At 43.7% G+C, this 15,059-nt stretch overlaps 1 protein-coding gene across 1 annotated transcript in view; it reads left to right on the plus strand.

The window, feature by feature from the left end:
* Nucleotides 1–10,196: 10,196 nt before the first annotated feature.
* Nucleotides 10,197–15,059, plus strand: part of DCDC2 (doublecortin domain containing 2) — a 70,736-nt gene continuing 65,873 nt past the window's right edge. Inside the window, exons 1-2 of the mRNA XM_056854222.1 lie at nt 10,197–10,260; nt 12,586–12,935. Coding sequence (XP_056710200.1) covers nt 12,643–12,935 — 293 coding nt within the window. The 5' untranslated portion in view covers nt 10,197–10,260; nt 12,586–12,642. The remainder of the gene's footprint in view (nt 10,261–12,585; nt 12,936–15,059) is intronic.

The following is a 15,059-nucleotide window of genomic DNA, read 5'->3' on the forward strand; positions in this document are numbered from 1 at the left end:
TTATAAGATATTCATACCAATGATGTAATTGCAGAATTTTGTTGGAAAGTTTTTTAAAATGATGGTAAAGTCAAAAAATAGTGTATGTTGTTTAAGGTTGCCAACCAACCAGGAAAATAAAACCCAGTCTTCCCTACCTTTATGTTTTGAAATTAAATTTTGATGTGTAGGGCTGCCAGCTTCCAGGTGGCACCTGGAGATCTCCTGCTATTACAACTGATCTCCAGACAATAGAGATCAGTTCCCCTGGAGAAAATGGCTGATTTGGAGGGTGGACTCTATGGTATTGTGCCCTGCTGAGTTCCATCCTTTTCCCAACCCCCACCTGCCTTCCCCAGGCTCTACCTCCAAAATCCCAAGGTATTTCCCAGCACAGAGCTGGCAATCCTATGGATGTGCCAAAATAGTTATAGTAGTGGGCTAAAAACTCGGCAACGCTAGTATTACCACCTTATTCTTTGTTTCATTTATTATATTTGTATCCTGCTTTCTGACTATGAAGTCAACATACATTTAAAAATACAACATTAACTATCGTTAGGGTTGCCAACTGTCAGGTAGTAGCAGGAGATCTCCTGCTAATTCAACTGATCTCCAGCCGATAGAGATCAGATCACCTGGAGAAAAAAGGCCGCTTTGGCAATGGGACTCTATGGCGTTAAAGTCCCTCCCCTCCCCAAACCCCTCCCTCCTCAGGCTCCGCTCCCAAAATCTCCCGCCGGTTGCGAAGAGGGACCTGGCAACCCTAACTATTGTATTTGTTCCAGTTTCCATTATGAACACTAACTTCTGCTGAGTTAGTGCTTAAGCTTCTTCCTCCCATGATGAAAGTTCTTTGAGAGCCAAGCAGGGAGAAGCAAGCTCCTGCCCCACCTCTGATGTTTGTATGGTGGTTGCTTGATAAAGTACTTTGATAGCATTATCTAGTGTTCTAATGGTTGAGCACATTTCCTGAGGAAAAATGCTTTACTGCAAAAACATCATGAGATTGAGCATTACTATTCCTGAATCTAGGAAACATTTGTCTGTAATTGTACAGGGATGTAAACTAAAGATTTATAGAACATACATGGAAACATGCATGGCATTTATTTTAGACTAGATAAGGGCACATGAAGTTTGATGCATGAGGGCAAGATAGAGCATTCTGGTCCATTTCTCAACTATATTCCCTTAAACCATCCCTATTCCTGGCTTTTCTGAGAGCCAATGTGGTGTAGTAGTTTGAGTGTCAGGCAGGTTTGTGGGTAGGGTTGCCAACCTCCAGGTACTAGCTGGAGATCTCCTGCTATTACAACTGATCTCCAGTTGATAGAGATCAGCTCCCCTGGAGAAAATGGCCGCTTTGGCCATTGGACTCTATGGCATTGAAGTCCCTCCCCTCCCCACACCCCGCCCTCCTCAGGCTCCGCCCTGAAAACCTCCCGCCGGTGGCGAAGAGGGACCTGACAAGCCTATTTGTGGGAGATCACAGTTTGAATCCTCACTGTGCCATGGATGTTTGCTGGGTGACCTTGAGCTTTTCAATCCCAGACTGAATGGCAGAACTTCATTCTGTCCCATAGAACCCAATGGAGTCCTTGATTTGCGTGGTGGGGGTAGGGTTGCCAGGTCCCTCTTCATCACTGGCAGGAGGTTTTTGGGGAGGAGCCTGAGGAGGGCAGGGATTGGGGAGGGGAGGGACTTCAATGCCATAGAGTCCAATGGCCAAAGCGGCCATTTTCTCCAGGGGAACTGATCTCTATCGGCTGGAGATCAGTTGTAATAGCAGGAGATCTCCAGCTATTACCTGGAGATTGGCAATCCTAGGTGGGGGGCACCAATAGGAATTAGATATATGATAAATATGGATTACACTGTTTCCCCCCCAGAAGTGGAAGGACTGTCTGTCTTCATTTGGGCAAAGAATTTTCCAGATGCTAATTTTACTGACTTCAGTATAATTGGACTAAGGGAAAGGGGGCGGGGGGCCAGATTGATTTTCTTCTCAAAATTTAAGATATTTTGTTTGTGTGCAAATGCTGCAGCTTTTCATAAGGCTGTTCATGCACATCTTCTGCTTGAAGATACCTCAGGAGATTGATGTTCTCTTAAAAATAAAACAACAACCTGTTGCTAATTAACAGAGTTTGCAGGGGGTGGTTAAATGGTAACATTTAGCTTAACTTTTTTAAATTTAACAACATAAAGAAAACAACAAAAAGAATGTGAGCTTGTTTTTACAATGTAAATTTCCTTGAAATTTAATATCTAGACTGGGGATTCGATGAGTCCATGAAATCACTGTGGCAAAAGTTTGAAAACGTACAAACACTATCAGTATTTGTTCCAATTAGCACTAGCGAGTCAAAGCACCCAGTAATGAGTAATTCAAAGTGACTATGAAGACAGTCCAATTATTCCAGAATTATTGCCGGGAATAAACCAAATGTTTTGTTTGCTCTTAAAATGCACAGTGTTGATGCTATATTTCTAAGCCAGGACTGTGGATGCTCTGTTTCACACAAAGCAGTTAAATATTCTTCTGCTGGAATCTTTTAATTAACACCTTCGATCAATGTTGTTTTTTAATTACACTGATATCAGATATGGCATAATTGAGGACAATCTATTGCATTCATTTCATGTGCAGTTGAATGTAACCGTTTTGTCAAAGTTTACATCAAAACTTAATATGTCTCAGTTACATTTCAACTTTCTCCCATGAGGCCCTGGGACAATTTATTGCGTAATTTAGACAGTCACTGAATTACAGTAATTTTAGTGTTTGCTGGCTTATTTAGGCCACTGAGAAACATTTGCTGTGATGACATGCAGAAATGGTAATATTTAAAGGTTCCCTCCCATATGTATCATCCCATCATGCAAAGATATTATTGTATTACTGCCACTATTACTGTAGTCCTAGTGTTGGTGCTGGGGTATGCAGCCCAAAATCTATTTAATTAAAGTATTCACATCACACCTAGCCATATGTCTGCAAATTCTAGGTGGCTGACAGATCAGAAAAAACGGCAAAATATCTCTCTCTGTGTGTGTAAGAGGAAGAGACCCGACCACCCAGAATTAAAACTTCTCTTTTTTAAAATTAATTTTTAATTTTCAATTCAATAAAATACAAACAAAACATACAATACATAACACTACAATACAATGATACCTAACACCGAAACAAACATATCACTAAATATACCGAAACATTATTTGACTCAGTGAACATGACATTTAATTTCATTAATTATTCTAACATATAAAAATCTAAATACAGTATTGTTACAAACTGCCCACTAAACTAACATTCGAGTCATAATATATATGCTTTGTTTTTACCTTACTACTATGACCTATGTATCCATTTTATGACTATTATGAGAGTTAATACTTCTTGATTTCGTTGGAGCCAGATGTTTCAGTACTACTGGTAAAATGTCCTCCTAGTTAAACAGTTTTTGTCTACGAGATCATATTTATGTGCTACTGTACCCAGATCTGTAACAGAAGAACACCAAAACTTATGATCTAAAAACCACATGGAGCACTGAAATTTGAAGTACTGGGCTAATCCCACGAACTGCCTACCGAGATGGTTCATGGGATTGGCTGTAAAATTGCAGCAATGGTGCTACAGCCAACCTTAGACCAAGCAGTAGTGCTATAGCAGGCATACAGAGCCCCCAGTCTTCCTTTTATCATGTATAGCAGAACTGTATGAGGCTTTTTTCAGGATGGGCAATGAGTAGGGTTGCCAACTTCCAGGTACTAGCTGGAGATCTCCTCTATTTCAACTGATCTCCAGCCGATAGACACCAGTTCACCTGGAGAAAATGGCCGCTTTGGCAATTGGACTCTGTGGCATTGAAGTCCCTCCCCTCCCTAAACCCCATCCTCCTCAGGCTCCGGCCCAAAAATCTCCAGGTATTTCCCAACCTGACGCTGGCAACCCTAACAAGGAGCCAGGCATTAGTGGAAAAGGGCATGCCTCCTTTTGAGTTGTTTTAATATTTATGCATTGCAGAGTAGTGAACCTTTAAAAGAAAATGGAGCAGAGGAGAGCATCTCTGTCCTTTTTGCTAGGATTACAGTATACAACAAAGTAAACATGTGGTGGCAGATCAAAAGTCCACAACTGGACTACCTGCTCATTGACTTTAATACAAATAAGTAATTTATACTTAAGAAACACTGGCATGAAGCATTGGTGGGATACAGTTGTCATTGTTGTTATTGTGTGTGTGTGTTTTAAACTTTGCGTCCTAAGGTGGTGATGCTGCGCTTTCACATGCATATTAGTTAGGACAAAAAAAGCAAACACACAGAGAAACACAACTGTTAACCAATAACACTAGTGCATCTGACACGGGTCCCTTGGAAATTACTTTTTTTGTAATGGTTAACCACCGTCTTTGTAGCTCACAGCAGGGGGGGAATTTTTTCCCTTCCTGAAAGTTGAGATAAAAAGAAAGGAGAAAATTCCTGTCTGCTCTTATCATCCTGTGTGTCGAAATCATTTTTTTAGGTGAACAAACAGCAAAGCAGCCTGGACTTTGCAAAAACTCAACTGGGCAATAAAAGCCAGTAAATAAATTGGAATGGATTCTGATGTAGGTTCTTGTTCTGTCACGTGTTAACATTTCTGTTACGTAGAATATGAGGAGCATATCTTGGGGTTGAAAGGTTGGTAATGAGCAATGTTTTATAGTACAATTTTCTAAATAGAGCAACATGTTACTAACCACCCCCACCCCCAATTTTTGCTATGTTCATTGGTTGAAGTAATGGATGAACTATTAGAGCCTTCCCAGAGCATCCAGTTGTTTGTTTCAGGGCATGGTGGCAGAGCCCAAAGTTTGTAGCTGTTGTCTTAAAATGGAAAATAGGAACCACTGCAGACTAAATTAAACCAGTTTAGACAACAGTGCTCGGTGCAAAGCAGGTTTTCAAGTTCCTACCACAAAAGACAGAAGGGGGGAAATTGTGGTCTTTCCCTTTTGTGAATAGTCCCTTTGTGGACAGTGGTAAACTATAAAAAAGTATGACTGTCTCTGGGAAAACATTGGGAATGGTACTTTTACTATCTCTGGATGGAATTTCCCCTGACATATCTGAAGCCCTTCGCTGAATAACTACCTAAAGCTGGCTTTTCCTAAGGTAAAATTTAACTACCACATCTCATTAGGACCACTATTAACCGGACATGGATGACGTTCTGCAAGGCTATCTCATACTCAGCTGGAGCCCTCCTGGCTGCCTGTACGGCTTCATTACTAGTGGGAAGTCTCAGGGCCAATTGTGTTGTCTCATGATTATTCTGGTCTTTAATCGTTTCATTTTTCTGCATGAGCCACTGTTACACAAGCAACCCTGTCAGGTTTGGTGGAAAAAACACTTTCCACTTCGCTTAGAGAATCATACTTGCTACTTCTTTTCCGTCAGGAGGCTACATGAGTCTTTGACCATCCAAAGAATATTTGGGGGGTGGGGGGACTTCTCTGTGAAGGAGGAAAACGCAATCGTACATGTATAAGCAAATAAGTGAACACGTAAATGTGGCACCTTGCTTACAGTTGTGCGTCTACACTAAATATAATTATTTTATGATGAAGTCTTAATTTAAAAAAATAATTTTTGTTTACAGTATTTATACCCTGCTTTATCTCCACAATAACTTTTTATACTTTTATACTTTGATATATTACTTTTTGCCCAGACCTGGATAGCCTGGGCTAGCCCAATTTTGTTGGATCCTGGAAGCCAGCATGGTGTAGATAAGAGCGGTGGTTTGAATAAATAAATAAATAAATTTGGAGCAGTGAAGTCTGATCTGGAGAACTGGATTTGATTCCCCGCTCCTCCACATGAGCGGTGGATGCTAATCTGGGGCAAAAACGCACGGTCGCTTTAGCCTCCTTTATTCCCTGTTTCAGCCAGGATTCAGCCAGGATCGAATGCATGTGTTTTCACCGAATGTGCCTTCGATCCTGGCTGAATCCTGGCTGAAACAGGGAATAAAGGAGGCTAAAGCGACCGTGCGTTTTTGCCCCTGGTGAACTGGATTTGTTTCCCCACTCCTACACATGAAGCCAGCTGGTTGACCTTGGGCTAGTCACAGCTCTCTTAGAGCTCTCTCAGCCTTACCTACCTCACAGGGTGTCTGTTATGGGGAGGCGAAGGGAAGGTGCTCTGCATGTTTGCCTGCCGACCCTCAGGGGATCGGCAGGTGGAGGGGCAAATTGCCAGGGGTTTGCCCGCCACCACTGGGCACCTGGCAACCCTACTCCGAGGACTTCGGGTCTTTGTGTTGATTATGCATGCCTTTCTGACTGTCAGAGGTCACCTCGCCCCTGCGTTTCCCTGCATTTTGCCCGTGTTTTCAGAGACCTGTTTTATCTCAAATTTGAAAGCGCGGGCAAAAGACAGGGAAACACAGGGGGAGAGCGAGGCAACCTCTGACAGTTGGAAATGGCATGCATAATCAACACAAAGACCCGAAGTCCTTGGAGGGGTGATGGTGAGTGAAACAGCCATGCATAAAAGTCCATACAGAAGTAAGACCCATCAAAGGCAATACATTAATTTTATGCACTTCGAATCAGAGCATGACATTTGGGTCTCGAAACTGAAAGGAATTTAATTGGATCACTTTAGATTAATAATTAGATGAAACAGACAGTATTTTGCAACATGGTGTAAATCACAAAAGCGGATAATGCAGGTATTTGAGTTGGAACTCGTTTAAGCCTCTGCTGATCAATATTAACCCCTTAAGAACAAGGTAATAGGAATTTAGTGCAGATTCTGGAGCACCAATGTAATATGCTGCCAGTGACTCATACCAAGATGGACAGACAGCCGTCTTCCTCACCAGGTGGTGCTTCTGAATAATGCTAAGAACTTCTTCATGCATAATACATTACTGTAGATAAATCTTGGGATGAAGAGAGCATGAGTGATGGTCGTCAGTACCAAATCTCATAAAAAAGGCTTGCACAGATTCTTTGTGCCTGCTTGGCTGGCACCCATTTCTCCATTACTAACTGCTGGTTCCCCAGTGTTTCCCCTTTGCTGCCAGCAATAAGGACAAATCCAGGACTTGATTCCATTTGGGCCCAGGTGAGGAAAATGCCACCCCCATTAGGCACATCTGGTACTGCCAGGGCTATGCTTGGCAACATAATCTGGGGTGGGGTTAATTCCCCCCATGGCTGCTGTGGGTAACCTCTATAGGGACTTTGGGGAGGGGTTGGCCATTTAAGGGAGAACAAATGGAAGTGTGTTATTCCCTCTTGCCTTTTGTTGGGATATATTCCTAATTTTACTGGTAACTTTATAGTGAGAAGTAGGAGTGCTGACTAGAGAAATCAGGATGTTGTTGGGAAGGTGTTTTGAATACTGCATAGCCTGTTCTCTTATTTGCTCCTCTCTGTTTTTTATAATTTTATATTGCCAACTGCATCTTTGTGATGGATTTTAACTGTTGTAGATCACTTAAGGAGCCAATATTGGCTAAAATGTGGATTACAAATATTACATGTAACATAGCACCCTGGTATGCTGAGTAGGAGGCAGAGAACTCAAAGCACATGCAGATCTTTCTCCAACCAGGAAACAGCAATATCCAATCTGCTTGCCTCCGATTGGCTTGTTAATGTGATATTATTCACTGGCTCACCCCCAAACAATTTATAGCAGACGAAGTATGCCTTATCAACATTATGCAGTGTGCCTTTGGTTAACTTTCCAGTTACCTTTCTATAATTGAATACATGATGACTTTATTGAAAGTTGTGAAATCTCTCCTATGTTCTTGTATTATCAGTACATGATCAGAAAATGACCCGCAATCACAGCTCTGTGGTTTGTTCTTTGTGGTGTGAGGGAAGCAGATTGCAAGTGAAATTTTTGGTTTTAGAAGCTGCTGCAAACACACTCGTTACTGTTTATGGAAAATCTTAACTTTATTTTTATGCTGACAATGTCAGATGTAGTAGTATGATGTACGGTAAGTGTAGTCGTATAATGATGCAGACATTGAAATGTTACAAATTATATAGAACTTTAACTGTGCCTTACCCTGTGGTCTGGATTATGGGGTGTAGATATAAGTGGAGGAAGTATAGATATAATATAGGTATAAGTGGAGGGAGCAGGGAAAGTTGTTGTACACCTGGGTAGGACCAAGGGGACTATGAGCTTGATTGTAGTACAGGTAGGCCTGCTTTCCCCCTGCTCTCTGGCACAGTACACTAGAGACAAAGATGGATGCATGTGTACTAGAATGTGCACTGGTAGACGCTACTGTTGCTATCCTACAGGTGGCACATGGAGATCTCCCACTATTACAATTGATCTCCAGATAGGGTTTCCAGCTCCGGCTTGGGAAATACCTGGAGATTTTTGGGGCGGAGCCTTAGGACGGTAGAGTTTGGGGAGGGGAGGGACTTCAATGCCATAGAGTCCAATTGCCAAAGCGGCTATTTTCTCCAGGTGAACTCTATCGGCTGGAGATCAGTTGTAATAGCAGGACATCTCCAGCTACTACTTGGAGGTTGGTAACCCTATCTCCACATGACCAAGATCAGTTTCCTTGGAGAAAATGGCTGCTTTGGAGGATACATTCTATGGCATTGTATCCTGCTGAGGTCCCTCCCCTTTCCAAGCCCCGCCCTCCCCAGGCTCCACCCCTAGAATCTCCAGGTATTTCCCAACCCAGGGCTGGCAACCATAGTGGGCACTGTGCAATACTTTGGACTTGACTGGTGGCTCCGATTGCCAGGATGGTAAATGGATGATCACAAGTGCCCTATAACTTAAGTGATGAACTATGTATGTTAAGGGAGAGATGCCTAATATGCTTGGTTATTTAGCACTGTTAGTAAGCAATCTTGTTTCAGGTACTGCATGGGGATTAGTTATCTTTCAGGCCTGTTTCTGCTTTAAACCAAAATATGTTATAGGAAGATACTTTCCCACTTTGTAATAGCCAACAGATAGGGTTGCTAACCTCCAGATACTAACTGGAGATCTCCTGCTATTACAACTGATCTCCAGCCGATAGAGATCAGTTCACCTGGAGAAAATGGCCACTTTGGCAATTGGACTCTATGGCATTGAAGTCCCTCCCCTCCCCAAATCCTGCCCTCCTCAGGCTCTGCCCCAAAAATCTCCAGGTATTTCCCAACCCGGAGCTGGGAACCCTACCAACAGATGCAGCAATCTGGAAGATAGCCATTTGCCCATCTTTCAGGGATGCTTCAAGATATAGAATTCCTGGCAGATAAATCTTGTCAAACAATAGTGCTTAATAGGGTTGCCAACTTCAGGTTGGGAAATTCCTGGAGACGTGTGGGTTGAGCCTGGGGAGGGCAGAGTTTGGGAGGGGAGGGGCGTGAGCTCATCAGGGATGTGACTCCATAGAGTCCTCTCTCCAAAGCAACCATTTTCTTGAGGGAAACTCATCTCTGCCGTCTGGAGATCAGTTGTATTTCCAGGTGATCCCCAGGCCCCACCTGGAGGTTGGCAACGCTGTCGTAACTGATGCAAACAGAGGCCCCAGTCTTCTCAAAAGTGAACGACAGTTAGGAACAGTTAGTCTATCTTAGAATTCAAAAGCCTTGAGGATTCTGCAACTGCCAGTCTCTCTCTGCCTCCAGAAATCTCCCCTGCATTTTACAGATAGACCCACCAGGTATCCATAAGAGATTAATTATGCCTAGAGTTCTTAGTAATAAATAGATTTGGATTGTCTTCTGTTGTTCCAAATCTCCCCATGTTCTATTAAACTTGTCATGGATTCCCTGATAACATTTGGGAAATGCTACCCTTATGCTCCTTGAGACGTCAAAGAGCATTCTTTGCCCCTATGGCTGCTCCTGGAAGGGACAGGGGTTTGGCGTCTGTGTTTTCTTGCATTCTCTTGCAATGTTCCCCTTGCTCTTGAGCTATGCATATTGCTATGGAAACCGCAGGGTGGGGGAAAATAATAGCATTCTCCTCCTCCCTGGGCAGCAGAAGTCCCCTGAGCGGCAGAGAACGAACTGGCTGCTGTGTGCCCTTCCCTCTCTTCTTTCCTATCCTTGGGAGACCCAGAGTGGAGAATGAGACAGGTATTCTGTGGTGGCAGGAACCGAAACAGCAAAGCCAGCCTACAGCCTTGTGTTGGAGCTCATGGTGCTCAAAGTTGAGCCAGTGCTAGGTGGAGAGAGAGAGAGAGAAACTGTCACATCCGAGTGAGACGAAGAATCTGGACTTTGCTGTGCTCAGGTGCAGTTCTCTTTACCCCTCTCCTGTTTGCATTGCGTCTTCTTTTCCTGCTTGGTGTATTTCAGGCTACCGAGCACACCTTCTGTGCTCTCCATGTCTGTAAATTGTGCATAAAACTTACTAGAATGGGCAGGCATTTTAAAATCCTTGATAGCAATACCATGTGGTCACAGACAGGAGGAGAGAAACTTACAGGTACTTGTTGTGTGCTGGGTGAAAAATGAAAAATCCCTCATTCATTCGGACCAACGCAGTGATTCAGGAGTATGGCTGGGGCTTCCCAAATGGTGGTTGCAGGAAAGTGCTAAGGGTCTTGTAGAAGATGTTGAGTGGGACAAAGAGAAAATACAGATGCTCCTGGGTCAAATGTGATCCTGTTGTGAGTTACACATAGCAATAACCTAAGGCTTGATAGTCCTTGAGCAGAGGTTGAGAAGGAATGTGTGCAAATAGGTGCCTATGGGACACCTAGCCTTCATTCTGCATCTGAGCCAAGCTTTGCCAACACCCAGTTTCTTTTTCAGTGACAAGGCTGGAAAACAAAAAGTGGTAGCATGAGAATGCTTCGGAACATGTGCAAAGTGAGTAACTGGTACAGTTGGTCACTGTGGTTTCCAAATAGGTAGTGGGGCCTAATGCATTTAGAACTGCATTTCTCTTTCTCACACATGTACACCAGCCCTGGAAGGGCTTTGAATGGTATGTGTGAATTTGGCCCTGTGGTAGAAACGAATCACTCTGTATGAGTTTGCGTGCAACTGTGTCGGTATATTGGAAAGCATGTATATGGATGAGTGAAATGTAACAGAACGACGTGGTACTGCTCCTGCTGGCTCCACATTTGCAAAAGAATGAGGTGTAGCATCTTTAAGTGGTTAAATATGCCACTTCAGACAGAATATGTGCATAGCCAGTGTGAGAATCAGTGTGGTATAGTGGTTAAGAGTGTTGGAATAACATCTGGGAGACCAGGGTTTGAATCCCTACTCATGCCATGGAAGCAACCTGGGTGACCTTGGGCCAGTCACACTCTCTCAGCCAAACTGACTTCATAGGATTGTTGTGAGGATAAAACGGAGAAGAAGAGAATGATGTAAGCTGCTTTGTACCCAATGTGGAGAAAGGCATGGTATAATGAAGTAAATAAATAATAAATATAGAGATAAGAGGCAGATATAAGGAGATAGGAAAAGGGGAGAGGATATGGGGGATACGGGAAGGAGGGTAAGAGGGCATGTGTGGGAAGGGGGATACAGGGGAAAGTGAAGTACCCCCCTTAAGTCCTTGAAGGTTTCCTACCATGCAAGTGGGCCTGGGCCAATGGGCCATCACATAACTGGGCCATAGTTTTCCTAAGTAGATAAGGTTGCCAACTTCCAGGTGGTGGCTGGAGATCAGCTATTATAACTGATCCCTGGCCGATACAGATCAGTTCCCCTGGAGAAAATGGCTGCACTGGCAATTGGACTCTATGGCATTGAAGTCCCTCCCCAAACCCCGCCCTCCTCAAGCTCCACCCTCAAAATTTCCCAACATGGAGCTGGCTCCCCTATAAGTAGAGGATGCTGGGGGGCGGGGACCTGAAGACAGAAGGCAGATAGATGTAGGTTGGCTATTGGGCGGGAAGGAGAGAAGGAAACAGAAACAGGGGAGAGCCTATGGGGCTTTCAGGAAAGGGAAAAACTAAGTAGTGGGGCAGGGGGAAATGAGATGCCTTCTGCAAGTCCTTGCAGGTTCCCACTTGTAAGCATTATATTTCCCTAATGCTTGATAATACTTCATCCTCTCTCCATTTTCCCATCATCTATGACTTGGGTGGGTTTATGTTAGGCCATGGCAGGGCACTGTAGCCTTTGCTGGCCACCTTACTCAGTTGATTTTGAGAACGGAGAAAATAAAAGAGGAATAGAAGGAGAAAACTTCCATGAAAGCAGACCAGAGGGAAGACACTGGGAGTTCCAATAACTGCATAGGTAGAGCTGCTGTGGTACTGGTAGGGGGTTCCTTTATTCTGCTTAGTCACCTTTATATCTGTAGTTTGTGTGAGAGCACAGAAAGAGAAACTTGTGGCTGTACAATCCTCCAGAGAGTGGCAAGAACTGGTTGCTTAGCAAAGGTTACTCTTTACATGGTTTTGAAGTTGAAACCTTAGGGAAACAATAAGAACCTCTCTGGTTCTTTTATACAGAGAGATACCATTGGTAGTAGCTGCGGTGTGCCAGTCTTGCTATATGCGTACAGTCTGTTGATGTATTGCAAATGGAAATCTGAACACATCTGCAGGAGGGAGATATTGGCCAATAACCATTCCCATTGAATCAACAGGTGTGCATCTCAAAGTTTCCATTAGAAACCGGAAACAGAAGAAGGAGAAGTGCAGCTATGAGTAGTCCTAGTGCCAAGCCAACATGTCTGTCGCAGCCTGTGGTGAAGAGTGTGATGGTGTATCGCAATGGAGACCCATTCTTCCCAGGGCGCCGAGTGGTCATCCACGAGAAGAAAGTGTCTAGTTTTGATGTCTTCCTGAAAGAGGTGACCGGTGGGGTGAACGCTCCCTTTGGGGCTGTGCGGAATATCTATACTCCTCGTGGTGGGCACCGTGTCCGGCAACTGGACGAGATTCAAAGTGGGGAACACTATGTTGCTGGTGGCCGAGAAGCCTTCAAAAAACTGAAGTAAGTAGTAGCTTTTGAAGGAATCCAAAATACGCTTGAAGCCCAAGGGTATGACAATAACTATGCCTCTAGTGCCTCAGAACTGCTTCATAGTGAGGAAATATAAGAGAAACTTCAGGTTTATTAACAGCTTTAAGAATGGACATTCTTCATACTTTGTAAGGTACTTCTACTTTCCCCAGTTCACACTGAGAGCCAGTGTGGTGTAGTGGTTAAGAGCGGTGGTTTGGAGCGGTGGACTCTGATCTGGAGAACCGGGTTTGATTCCCCTCTCCTCCACATGAGTGGCAGACTCTAATCTGGTGAACCGGTTTGGTTTCCCCACTCCTTCAAATGACGCCAGCTGGGTGACCTTGGGCTAGTCACGGCTCTTAGAGCTCTCTCAGCCCCACCTACCTCACAGGGTATCTGTTGTGGGGAGGGAAAGGGAAGGTGACTGTAAGCCGGTTTGACTCTTAAGTGGAAGAGAAAGTCGGCATATAAAAACCAACTCTTCTTCTTCTTCCCCAGTTTCTTGGGGACAGTCTTACTGAGATCTTCTCATCTTCATCTCCCAATAAAGCTTTTGTTCTGGAAGAGAAAGAGGAGTTGGTTGAAGACCTCTCTCTTTTCTAATGTTAATTAATAGCATCATGGTCAATATGAGCTGCTTTTTGGTGTTGTTTTATTGGTTGTCCCGAGGTAATTTGTAGGCACTGGGCATCATCAACTGGAAGGGTGCTGGTGTTCGCTGCAGTTCATATCCGCTGGCTGGATGAATGTATTGTTATGGTTTTTAGATTGAAGTGTTTTAACTTGATGGCTGAGTTTTGGTCAGTTGTTGTTTGTGAATCCTTGCGGGTGCCTGTATTTATGCTCCCTTGTTGCTATTTTACTATGCCAATAAAGGTGTCTGAATCTGAATCTATTGGTTGTCATCATGTGGCATTTGTGTAACTAAAATTTGTTGTCCTTGATAGCCACTACAAAGATGCAATCAGAAAACACAGAAAATTGGCTTATGTAGCACTGGAATGCTCAGTGCTCTTCGGATACAACTACACAAACTTTAAAAGGTTAAATAATCATTCCCCTCGCCAGGGAATCCAGGAACCTTTGTTTTGTGAAAGAGTCTCGATTTCTCAGCACTAATCTACACTAAACTACAATTCCCAATATCCTTTGTGCGACACCATCACTAATATTAAATTTTGTAGCGTAGATATAATACCCTGATTCCATCACTAATTTCTACCTTGTTACTGGTTTTAATGGTCACTAAAGAAACTAGGATTCTGCACAGTTTGTTGTTATACGATGAAATGTTGTTCCTAATGCAAAATCTATTAGGAACGGAGGACTTTGGGAAATATAAGCTATTCAGAATAGCACATGGTCCTTACAATTAGAAGGAAGCCGTGAAAATGTGTCTGTATCCTGATGAATGGTAATAAACTAGAGTAAGAAGTTAAATTTGGGGTCCTTGCCCTGTCCCATCTACCAGTGTTTTTGTCTGTGGATAATTGCTGTTCTGTTCAACCCACATTCTGTCATTTGTTATTTAACCAATGACTAGAGGAATTGGTGCTGACTTTCCAAATTCTGCATTTGAAAAAACAACAGACTACCAAATTATGCAAACAAAATTTAGCATGCAAATTTTGGTGGAATGCTTCTCTTGGGCATCGTGTATTTATTGACCCAGTACATACTCCTTGTATAGATGCGGCAATGGTTACTTTGGACCAAACTAGATGTGGCAGCATCCTTATGGCTAGGGTTGCCAACCTCCAGGTATTAGATGGAGATCTCCTGCTACTACAACTGATCTCCAGCCGATAGAGATCAGTTCACCTGGAGAAAATGGCTGCTTTGGCAATTGGATTGTATGGCATTGAAGTCCCTCCCCTCCCCTCCCCTCCCCAAACCCAACCCTCCTCAGGCTCTGCTCCAAAAACCTCCTGCTGGTGGCGAAGAGGGACCTGGCAACCCTACTTATGGCCAGCATGGGATTGCTGTAGGGTTGCCAGGTCCCTCTTCACCACTGGCAACCCTACTTATGGCCAGCATGGGATTGCTGTAGGAGATTTGTGCGGGAGATTTTGGGGGCAGAGCCTGAGGAGGGCAGGGTTTGGGGAGGGGAGG

Source organism: Euleptes europaea, chromosome 8 (assembly GCF_029931775.1).
Source record: "Euleptes europaea isolate rEulEur1 chromosome 8, rEulEur1.hap1, whole genome shotgun sequence".
NCBI lineage: Eukaryota > Metazoa > Chordata > Lepidosauria > Squamata > Sphaerodactylidae > Euleptes > Euleptes europaea.